General features: G+C 48.7%; 1 protein-coding gene across 1 annotated transcript in view; it reads right to left on the reverse strand.

Annotated features, from left to right (window-relative positions):
• Positions 1-1412: 1412 nt before the first annotated feature.
• ATP5F1C (ATP synthase F1 subunit gamma) overlaps positions 1413-12244 on the reverse strand; it is a 12857-nt gene continuing 2025 nt past the window's right edge. The window contains exons 3-8 of the mRNA XM_056847705.1: positions 11614-11745; positions 10513-10717; positions 8317-8460; positions 6694-6758; positions 5262-5417; positions 1413-1513 (exon numbers count right to left, since the gene is read on the reverse strand). Coding sequence (XP_056703683.1) covers positions 1413-1513; positions 5262-5417; positions 6694-6758; positions 8317-8460; positions 10513-10717; positions 11614-11745 — 803 coding nt within the window. The remainder of the gene's footprint in view (positions 1514-5261; positions 5418-6693; positions 6759-8316; positions 8461-10512; positions 10718-11613; positions 11746-12244) is intronic.

The raw sequence follows: 12244 nt of genomic DNA on the forward strand, positions 1-12244 counted from the left end.
ATAAGCTTTCGAGAGTCAAAGCTCCCTTCGTCAGATAACCTTCTGAAGAAGGGAGCTTTGACTCTTGAAACCTCATACCCCAAAAATCTTGTTCATCTCTAAGTGGCTACTGGAGTCGAAGCTAACTGTAGTATAGGAATTCAACATGTCTGTCTGAAAAAGGGGTACCGTGGCTCAGATATGGTTCTACAACAAACGTGTGCATTCAACTCAACAAGCTACACTGATTCACAAGGCCAGTACACATACAATACAGCGGAGAACATCCATGCAATTCCAGTTATTCCCAAGCAAGCACTTCCAGGAGGACGAGCGACCTCAGTCACCATCATTACTACATTTCTGATTCTTCACATCTCTTACCCTTACCTTGTTCTGCCTATATTTTTAACGTCTAGGTTAAAGCATCACTTTACCTGCGGACTCTGGCTGGGACTCCCTTCCCGATTTGCCCCTAGTTCCTAGTTGAGGGGGTGTTAAATGGGGGGGAAAAGACACAGAACAAGCAGTGAAGCGTTAAGTCATGCAAATTGAGGCTAACTCATCACTGTGATTTTAATCGAACATGCAAGGCGGAGCCATAATACAAGAAGGTGGACAAAAAGCTCATTGGGCAGAATGGGTTAAGAGCAAAGCACGTTCCATTTTGTCCCCCACCCCATTTTCATTCAGTGGTGCTATTTCAGAGTCAAGCAGAAACCAAAGGCTTTGGCTGTCTGCAGGGAGCTCAATTGCACAAGCTGACCCACAAATCGACCACTTTCATCAGCTCAGATTCTCAGCGCTCGATTATCCCCCCCCACCCCACCAACACACCTAGCCCTGCTACGAGCGTTGCAATAGCTCAGCTAATCATAGGCCTTTTTCACATTCTCTTTTTCCTCGTCTTGAAGTTCCTGATTCTTCGGTGGATTTTTAAAAGTTCCGCACGTGTTTTACTCCTAGTGGCCCACTGGATTAGAAGGCTAAATCTAGCTTATTTCCCTGCTGATTTAAGCAGCAGCTTTTTACTCTTGATAAAAATCGAATTTACCACTAGAGGGAGCAAAACACGTGCAGAACTTCTAAAAAAACGACAAAACAGGAACTTTGAGACGAGGAAAAAGAGAACGCGGAAAAGCCCATGGCCTAGACTCCCGGCACTTTCAGAGAAGCACAAATCTATACATCCAATTCAAGGGCAGGGCATGGAGGAAAGCCACTCCTTGAGAGAGCCAGCAGCTTCTGCAGGCAGTGTGGAATTAATGACCCCCACCCCAGTAGCGTCATGCATTGATCAGAGGTACTTTTGAAGCAAAACAGAATTCACGGCATCCAACAGGCCCCTCTCTATTGCTCCTTCTCCGAGTCAACTGCATGGACGGTACAAGATGTGAACGTAACCATCAGAACCTCGCAGAGGTCACAGATACTTACAGAGCGGCGGCCCCAGAGATGATCTCGATCAGCTCCTTGGTGATGACAGCTTGGCGGGTGCGATTGAGCAGCAGAGTCAGCTTGTCAATTATCTCGGCTAGAAAAAGAGGAGGACAAGTTCAGGCGGCCAAGAATACTGGCAGCAACTCAACCAACAGCATTGGCCCATTGAGTTGAAGAGAGTGGATCGGGGATTTCTTTATATTACCTGTTTCTTTGCTCAAGGACAACAGACCTATTTTGGCTACCAGGGAACCAAAGCTGGCAAATCCCTGCTTGTCGACAGAACATATTATGGCTGCGCAGGAGGAGACTTCTGTGGCTCAGGGCTTCAGAATGTCCCAAGTAACTATGTAGCTGTCGCTCATTTCTGTACATTCATATTCTTCCCTGGCTTGCTGCTTTGGACAAAGGCGAGCAAGGTGCAAGAGTTTATTTATTTTATATTTATTTATTGTTTCAATTTAATACCCCGCTCTCCCCGGCCGACACCGGGCTCAGAGCGGCTTGCAGGACAGTAATTACCCATTTAATCAATAAAACAGCATTTAAAATAGCTCTAAAGTTATTTAAAAAACCTAATTATCCTAAAACTTAGGCGCCTCTAGGAGTAAAAAGTTTTAACTAGGCGAGCAGATGGATTAAGATACAACAGTGAGGGTCAGGAGGCCAGCAGTCATATATAGGAAACTGTAGTAGGCCTCAACCATAAGCCTGGAGGAATAGCTCTGTTTTACAGGGCCTGCGGAACTCTTTAATGTCCCGCAGGGCCCTGGTCTCACTTGAGAGGCTATTCCACCAGGCGGGGGCCAGGGCCGAAAAAGCCCTGGCCCTGGTCGAGGCCAGCCAGACATTCCTCGGGCCGGGGACCACCAAAAGATTGGTATTACTTGGACGAAGAGTTTATTTAGCTCTTCCAGATCCCTTCGTGTTTCGCAATTTGCTTCGTCAGGGGACCTTCTATAGAAATGTCTCAGTTCCCAACTTGAACAATGGAAAGAGCACAGAAGAGATGGCTGTTTTATATCCAGGTACCCAGCCAGCTCTGCCCTGCTCATTCATAGAATCAGAGTTGGAAGTGGCATCCAGGGTCATCTAGTCCAACCCTCTGCACAATGTAGGAGATCCACAATGATTTCCCTCCCACACCCCCAGTGACCCCTGCTCCATGCCCAGAAAATGGCGAAAAAACACCTCCAGGATCCCTGGCCAATCTGGCCTAGAGAAAAATTCCTTCCTGGCCCCAAAGTGGCGATTGGCATTTCCCTGGGCATGCAAGAAAGGGCCACAAAAGTCAAGCACTGACGCAACCCTTCCTGCCTTCCCTCTCATTATTCAGTTGTCCAAGGTGGGAACCAAGAAATTTCTGTAGAAGATAACCTGACAAAGCAAATTGCGAAACGAGTCGGGATCTAGGAGAGCTAAATAAACTTCAACCTTGCTCTCCTTTGTCTTCTCCTGCCTACTGGTGCGGCCTTTTCCCTCCTGTTTGCAGGTTTGGAGCCCGGCCGACATGCACAACCTAGTCCAGGCCCTGCCAGGTTGATTTACCAACCGAGCAACTTAGTTGTAAGGAGAATGGTGTGAGGGAGGGATGCATTTTGCATTCACCTCTGGAATGATACGGAATTTTCTCAGGAAGTGGGTTAACAACTATCTTAACAGAAAAATTTCAAGATTTCATTGGCTTTGAATTAAAATACTCTTCAGCTGAAGCTGCTAAGAACTAAGACAAGAAAACTCTTCAACACTCATAGTAAAATTTTAGGCATGTTTACTCCTAAGTAAGACCAACTGCATGCAACAGGCTTTCCCCCCAGGTGAGCGTATGTAGGTTTGCAGACCTGAGCTTGGAATCAAATGAGAGACGTCAGAGATGGTTTTGGCTAAATTCAAGTTTATCAGAGCTCCCCGGTGGAACAGCCAGAGTGGCACAGTGGTTAGAGCATTGGACTAAAGAGGTAAGAGGTAAAGGTTGTCCTGCGACAGGCCCCGACCCGGGGGTTGCAGGCCTTTCCACAGGCCCCCTACTCACCTGGCCCTCCAGCGGACCGGAGGCCGGTCAAGACGCAGCCCTCCAGGGGAACGGAGGTCAGGGTTGCTCGGACGCGCACCCTGGCGTTCCAAACGGCCAGGCGGCTGGATCCGAGAGGGCGGGGGGGGGATGGCGCCGGCCCCAGCTGCCGAGCCGCCGTGACATCTCATGTGCCCCTCCTCTTCCCTCCACAGGCAGGCAGCCAGAGCAGGGGCCAGAAGGAGAGCGTGGAGGGATGCGCCGCGCCCAACTCCCCGGGGCCCGAGAGGGGGACGGGGCACGGCAGGAGCCGGCAGCAGAAACCACGCCAGACAGCCAGCTGAGTCGCGGCCGGGCGAGAGCCAGGTGGGGACGGGGCCGAGGACGGTGCTTGCCAACCTGATTGGCCCCAGAAGATGGGGGAGGGAGAAGGCCTTATAGGCTCGGAAAGGGGTGGAGCCAGGGAGGGGGGAGGAAATCCTTAAAAAGGTTTGTGGAGTGGAGGCTGAAGAGGATAGTCAGGACGGGCTGGTGGTGACCAGCCTACAATCCTGGCGGACTCAGATAGGGAAGAGAGTTCTAATTCCCCGGCTGAGTGGTCTGAGGCCGAGGAAACTCCGCTACCGCAAGACTGGACGTCGGGGGTCGATCGCAGGGTACCGGCTGAGGGGCTCAGACCCCACAAAGGTAGTCCCCTGAGCAAGCACTGGGTCATTACTGACCCATGGGGTAACGTAATATCATGACGTTTACTAGGCAGACTATGTTTACGGGGAGGTTTGCCAATGCCTTCCCCAGTTGTCTACACTTTATCCCCAGCAAGCTGGGTACTCATTTTACCCACCTTGGAAGGATGGGAGGCTGAGTCGACCTTGAGTCTACCTGAAACCAACTTCCATCAGGATCGAACTCAGGTCGTGAGCAGAGCTTCGACTACAGTACTGGCGTTTACCACTCTGCACCACGGGGCTCTTAAGGTCAAGGCAGTCCCCTGTGCAAGCACCAGGTCATTACTGACCCATGGGGTAATCTCACATCACAACGTTTACTAGGCAGACTTTGTTTACCAGGTGGTTTGCCATTGCCTTTCCCAGTCATCTTCCCTTTACCCCGAACAAGCTGTGTATTCATTTTACCAATCTCATTAGGATGGAAGGCTCAGTCAACCTTGAGTAAGCTACCTGAAACCGACTTCAGTCAGGATCGAACTCGAGTCATGACTGAGCAGAGCTTGGACTGCAGTACTGCAGCTTACCACTCTGTGCCATGGGGCTACACAGGGACTCAAGAGACCCAGCCTCAAATCTATTCGTTGGGCCTAGGCTCGTTCTCCCTCATCTTAACCTTCTCAGAGAGCTGCTATAGAAAAGAGGAACTCCACACGGGGCACTGCAATTTCTTGGAAGAAGGGTGGGATAAAAACGTGTTTTCCTTGGATGGAACCATGCCTCTCAAAGCTAGACCCAAGGTGTCTCTTTGAGCCAGTACTGAAGAAGAGTTGGTTTTTATATGCCGACTTTCTCTACCACTTAAGGCAGACTCAAACCGGCTGACAATCAGCTTCCCTTCCCCTCCCCACAACAAACACCCTGTGAGGTAGGTAGGGCTGAGAGCTCTAAGAGAACTGTGACTAGGTCACCCAGTTGGTTTCATGTGTAGGAGTGGGGAATCAAATCTGATTCTCCAGATCAGAATCCACGACTCCAAACCATCCCTCTTAACTACTACACCATGCTGGCTCTTTACTTATTCTATGCTTGGATTTTTACATTTTTGCATCACATCTCAGCTGCTAGGATGCCCCGGGGCACGCTACGCGAATGTTTCTTACAGGCGTTTTTGCTGGCATTGTCCATGGAGGTCATCCTGGCACTCTGTTCACTGGTGGCGGACTCTTTCAAGGAGTAGAAGATGATGTTGGCCAGCGTAAATTCCTGGTAGTTCCGCAGCACATCCGCATCGATGTCATCATAGATGCTAATGCTTTCTGCGGAAGCAAGCACAGCAACCGAGGAAGGAGAAAGTTAGCTCAGTTTTGAAGAAAAACAAACAAACAAGCAAAATTAGATGGAGAAAGTAAAGTTCAAACTGAGCTAAGGGTGAATTTCAAAATTATTCCGCATTAGCAACCAATAAGAACATAAGAAAGGCCCTGCTGGATCAGACCAAGGCCCATCACGTCCAGCAGTCTGTTCACACAGTGGCCAACCAGGTGCCTCTAGGAAGCCCACAAACAAGACGCCTGCAGCAGCATTGTCTTGCCTGTGTTCCACAGCACCTAACATAATAGGCATGCTCCTCTGATCTTGGGAGTTTTTCGTTGTCCACTCTCTCCATACTATGCATAATTTTATCCATCAAGCTTCCCCTTAGCCGCCTTCTTTCCAAGCTAAACAGCCCTAAGTGACATTCAAAGGAGATCCTTCACATTCCAACCATAAGCAACTCCTGTGGTCTTTTTTTTTATTATTTTTGGCTGGTTCCACACTTCTACAATCCTAACCCTATTTCATTGTTTATGGACTGTCCTGTCGTATTGATTGTACCGACTCACTCTATGTAATCCACCTTGAGTCCCAGTAAGAAAGACGGACTATAAATAACGTAAGTAACTAAAAAAAATACCAGAGATTCAAACACAAAAGTAGATGGAAAATAAGCACTCGATTGTCCTTTCCTCCCTAGATGCTCCCTAACTTTTATGTCCCTAGTCCAGGTGGGTCAAACTCAATTGTTACGAGGGCTGGATATGACATAAATGTCACTGGGTAAGGCCTGGCCATGCCTTGCCAGCCCAGATTAGGACTGCAGGGGGTGGCTGCCTCGTGGAATAAAGCTCTCAAGGGGCCGGATGTGGCCTGCAGGCCTTATGTTTGACCTGCCCTAGTCCTTTTGGTTTTTTGCCAGCAGAGACCTTCTGGGAACTCTCATTCTCCATGATCATTTATAAAGACATGTCTCTAAGTTGTATCACTGCAACTCCAACCTTTGGTGAATGTTTTGGAAGCGTTTCCATATCTTTAACTGCAACTGTACCTTTTTAAAATCACAAAAAGAGGCAAAAGATTATTGCTTCTGCCTTATTGCTTCAATTTCAAACAATCTGCTTTCCGCCCACAGAACACAGATCAGGTTTAGAATTCTGCAGTCAGCACATTAAAAAAAAAACCCACACAACCCACTTAGTGCAAGAAATGGTATACAATTATGCCCTTGAAAAGTATTTACTCCCAAACAAGGCCACGTGCTAGCTCTGGACTTACCAGCACCTGCAACTGTCTCAAGAGAATAGATCGGTTTCTCGTCTGTCTTGTAAGAGATAACAGACCTGCAGGAAAAGGAGTGCTATTATTAAACTTTGGACTGTCTCAGAAGAACCCGTCTGCAGGGTCTGAAAAAACTTGTGTTCACACGCACACATACCTAAAAGGCTACGGGCCTTGATTTAATACAATTAGAACAGAAACCCATTTTCGTTCCAACTCTATTGTTGTAGGAAGATACAGCTAGAAGGCGATGTCCTTAGCTGCCCTCAATTCACTGTCCATCCATCGCCCTTACTGGTACTCACTCACCGGGCTTCATTGCCCTCACTGGTGTCCTTTCTTGGGCTTCGCCTACCTCCACAGAGCACAACTCCGCTCCCTTCTTTGAGCTGTCACCTTGACACATGTCTGGCTTTGGCACAACTGGCCCATTTTTGTAAATTATAGATGACTGGGGAAGGCAATGGCAAACCACCCCGTGAACACAGTCTGCCTAGTAAACGTCAGGATGTGATGTCACCCCATTGGTCAGTAATGACCCGGTGCTTGTACAGGGGACTACCTTTTTAACGTTACCAATTGTATTATTTTATTGCTGCATTATATTGCACTTTTATGATGTTGCGAGCCTCTGCTCTGAAAAGCAGGGTGAACATTTTTAAATCAGTTACGATAACGCCCGCAAATTGGGAAGAGCTCCAAAAGAATCTTCTGCTGGCTCAAGGTTGACTCTGCCTTCCATCTTTCCCAGGTTGGTAAAATGAGTACCCAGCTAGCTGGGGGTTAAGTGTAGTTGACTGGAATAGGCACTAGCAAACCACCCCGTAAACGTAGTCTGCCTAGTAAACGTCGGGATGTGACGTCACCCCATGGGTCAGGAATGACCCGGTGCTTCAACAGGGGACTTCCTTTATCTTTTTAATGTTACCGATTGTTTAATTCAATTTTAAATATTTTATTGCAGTTTTATGACGTCGTGAGTGTCTGTCCTGAAATGTGGGGTGAACATTTTTAAATCAGTTACAATAATACCCACAAATTGGGAAGAACTCCAAAAGAATCTCCTTAAACTGGTGACGGTAAAAATTGGTTGGAAAAACGCAGGAACTGGGATAAGCACTCTTAAAATAAATTAGAGTCTAAATTGAGTGAAACAGTGCTAGAAAGAGGAATGTTTAAAGAAGGGGGACTGAAAATAAAGTACAAGTATTTCAATGTGATTTATATAAATCTGTAATACTAGCCCTAGAAATACTGTGTGCAGTTCCGGCTCTCTGTGATCAGTGTACTGGAGTATATCCCACAATCATCAGGGGCACCATAAGAGATAATGCAATAGAATACTACGCTTTAAATGGGACTTCCTTTTCCTTTAACCTAAACTTTGTGGATTCATTTTGAGAAGATGCGAATATGGCTCTTAAGGCCTGGACCGGCAAATACCCGTCTGCTCCTCTGAAACCCTGTCTTCTGCTAGGCAGCGGTCCTGACCGGCTCAAAGAGCTCCAATCCTTGCCCGTCATCAAGTTCGACTCACGTTCCTTGCCCGCCAACCTGGCCTACGCTGAATCCTCCCACCGCGAGCATCATGCTTTAGAAGAGCTTCCTCATTTCCCTTGCCTGAACCGATTGAAGATGACTGATCCCTCGTCAAACTCGTATCCAGAGTTCAGCAGCTCCAAGGCGATGATGGAAGCGTCTCCGAAAGTGGGGGGCTTTCTTCCGACTTCTTTGAAGCTCAACAAGAAGTTACTGCCGTGCGTCCTAGAATGAAAGTGAGCTGGTGCATAAAGACAGTCCCTCACACACACATCAGGACTCCACTCCCTTCACTCCCCCGCCCCTCCCGAAGCCTTGACAGGATCATTCTAGCACAGGGGTGTCGAACTCATTTGTTACAAGTGCCAGATGTGACATAAATGTCACTTGCTCAGGCCAGGCCTTGCCAGCCCAGACTGGGACTGGGGTGTGTGTGTGGAGGGGTGGCTGCCTCACGGGCCAGATAGGAGCTCTCAAGGGACTGGATCTGGCCCACGGGCCATATGTCTGAAACCCCTGTTCTAGCACATACACAGAACAGGGCTGGAAGAAAAAGGATTCTAGGGAACTCTGCAAATGCAGCAGAGGCGTAATGAGGCTGCAGCTGGTGATCAAGCCGCCCCCTCTGGACACAGCCGTGCCACCCAGGCTGAAAAAGCCAGACTTCACAATATTACCAATATCTTCATAATATTTCTGTTTATTTAAGGCTCTGAGCGATGTAGACCCAGGCAGGAGGCAAGAGCTGTGATCTAGATGGCTCACGTGAGCCTGGTCTTACAGAATCATAGAGTTGGAAGGTGCCATACAGGCCATCTAGTCCAACCCCCTGCTTAATGCAGGGTCAGCCTGGCCCTAGAGCATCCCTGAGAAGTGCTTGTCCAGCCTCTGCTTAAAGACTGCCAGTGAGGGGGAGCTCGCCACCTCCTTAGGAAGCTGATTCCACTGTCAAACAACTCTTACAGAAAAAAGAATTTCCTCAGATCTTGGAAACTAAGCAGGGTCGGCCCTGGTTAGTACTTGGATGGGAGACCACCAAGGAAGGCCAGGATCACGATGCAGCCAATGGCAAACCACCTCTGTATGTCTCTTGACTTGAAAACCCTATGGGGTCTCTGTAAGCCAGCTGTGACTCGATGGCACTTTCTGCCACTGAGGGGCAAGATTCCACTGCCCAGTTTCTACAAGAGCATAAAACACTGGCCACTGTGACCAGGACACTCAAGACTGCTGTCACTCCCAGCCAATTACTCATTATTTGACTCAGAAGCCTCTCACAGAAGAAGAAGAAGAGTTGGTTTTTATATGCCGACTTTCTCTACCACTTAAGGGAGACTCAAACCGGCTTACAATCACCTTCCCTTCCCCTCCATACAACAGACACCCTGTGAGGTAGGTGGGGCTGAGAAAGCTCTTAATAGAACTGTAACTTGCCCAAGGTCACCCAGCTGGCTTCATGTGGAGTGAGGAAAAAATCCAGTTCACCCAATTAGCCTCCGCCATTTATGTGGAGGAGTGGGGAATCAAACCCGGTTCTCCAAATCAGAGTCCACTGCTCCAAACCACCGCTCTTAACCACTACACCATGCTGGCTCTCTCAGAAAGGATCCTCTTTGCGTGCCCCACCCCCATGCCAGGGGAGGCAGCTCTCTCTTGCCAGGCAGAAGAAGCAGATGGCTTCTGAGAAGTGGCTGCTCCTCTTTGTCATCTGAGACTCTCGGCACACGGAAGCGCTCCTTTCACGCTGCATAAAGGAAAGAGACCCTTCTAGATGCAACAACCCCCAAGTGATTGCTGCATGCATGGGGAGAGAGAACAGGTGAGAGCTCCCTGCCGCTGCAACACGTGGTGTATTTGCCTTCTGTTGCTCATATCATTTCAATTTCTAATACACTGCAACACACAGAAGACTGAACGTGGACCTGGGAGACCCAGATTCAAATCCCCACGCAGACATAAATCTCACTGGGTGACCTGCGGGCAGTCGTTCTCATTTGGTCTGACTACCCCCAGGCTCCTCAGAGGGAGTGTGGGACACAAACTGGGAAACGCTAAAGATACATCATCTCCTTCCATACAAGAGCGATTGGAGTGTATTGTGTCTCGGGTACTGCCCAAGACGTCCTTTCAGCAGTCATCCAGCGACCACTACCGCCTTACACCTCAATCCTGAACATATCAAGCAGCTCCTCAGCCCCCTTCCTCGGAAATGGTTCTGTTAACTCAAAATGGTAACGCGTTTTGGATGCAAACACAGGGCTCTTATGATCACGTTACCTTTGCAGAATGCCCCTGAGCTTGTCGCCCACGCCGACCACCATGACTTCCTTGCCCGCCTTCGTAAGAGTTGAAATCTGACTCTTGATGTTTTTAGCCACCGACGTGTGGATAGCCCCACAAAGCCCACGGTCGGAGGACACCCCGATGAGAAGGTGCTTCTTCTTGTCTTCCGCTGGCTTGATTTCAGCCTTCTCATAGAGAGCTGAAAAAAGAGGGGAGGCGGGGAGAGGGAAAACCTTCAGCCCAAAATGACGCCTAGAAACCGGCAAAAGATGATGGACTCCGACAAATGTGGCAGCATTTGTTCCGGCAAGACCCATAAGAACATAAGAAAGGCCATGCTGGATCAGGCTAAGGTCCATCAAGCCCAGCAGTCTGTTCACACAGTGGCCAACCAGGTGCTTCTAGGAAGCCCACAAACAAGACTGCAGCAGCATTGTCCTGCCTGTGTTCCACAGCACCTAATATAATAGGCATGCTCCTCTGAGCCTGGAGAGAACAGGTATAAGAACATAAGAAAGGCCATGCTGGATCAGACCAAGGCCCATCAAGTTCAGCAGTCTGTTCACACAGTGGCCAACCAGGTGCCTCTAGGAAGCCCACAAACAAGACGACTGCAGCAGCATTATCCTGCCTGTGCTCCACAGCACCTAATATAATGGGCATGCTCCTCTGATTCTGGAGAGAATAGGTATGCATCATGACTACTATTCATTTTTACTAGTAGCCATGGATAGCCCTCTCCTCCATGAACATGTCCACTCCCCTCTTCAAGCCTTCCAAGTTGGCAGCCATCACCGCATCCTGGGGCAGGGAGTTCCACAATTTAACTATGCGTTGTGTGAAATACTTTTTTATCGTAGAGAGCTAGAAAAGGGGGGGAACCTTCAGCCCAAAATGATGCCCAGCAACTGGCAAAATATGGTGGTCTCTGGCAAACTTGGCAGTGTTAGTTCCAACAAGACCTGTTTCATAGAATCAGAGTTGGAAGAGTACATAAAGGTCTCTTCAGTTTTGCTTACTTCTTTGTCCTACAAGCATGGGATTTAAAAAGTCTGTGCTCCAACTGGCAGCCTTCGCAGAGGAGGCTCCCCTTACCCAGTGCCCCTACTCCGTAAACTCTCGCAGGCTTTAACTCTCGCTCCGCCCGGGAATACTTTGCAGCTGACACCATCTTCATGGACTTGGTTATTTTCTGGATGTTCTTGATAGACTTTAAGCGCCTGGTAACTGTACAGATTAGAAAGCACCGAGTGAGGAAAGGTTGAAGCAAACAACATTATTTACAAAGACAGTTCTTCTGAGAAATAATCCCGAATAAATAAATCAAGTAAGTGCAGGATCATCCAGAGAGCCAGTGTGGTGTAGTGGTTAGCAGTGGGGGACTCCAATCTGATGAACCGGGTTGGTTTCCCCACTCCTCCACATGAAGCCTACTGGGTGACTTTGGGCCAGTCACAGTTCTCTCTGAACTCTCTCAGCCCCACCTGTCTCACAAGGTGTCTGTTGGGGGGAGGGGAAGGTGACTGTAAACTGGTTTGAGTCTTTTTAAGGTAGAGAAAAGCGGGGTATAAAAACAACTCTTCTTCATCATCCTGCATCAGGTTTTACTAGAGCACGGTCAAAACTAGTTGGAGCCTACCTCACCACACCTGAGCTCTCTCAGTTGCAGGGAAAGAGATGTTGGGACAACCACCCACAGCAACTGACTGCCAAGGCCCGCCTACTC

This window comes from Euleptes europaea, chromosome 3, assembly GCF_029931775.1.
Source record: "Euleptes europaea isolate rEulEur1 chromosome 3, rEulEur1.hap1, whole genome shotgun sequence".
Lineage (NCBI taxonomy): Eukaryota > Metazoa > Chordata > Lepidosauria > Squamata > Sphaerodactylidae > Euleptes > Euleptes europaea.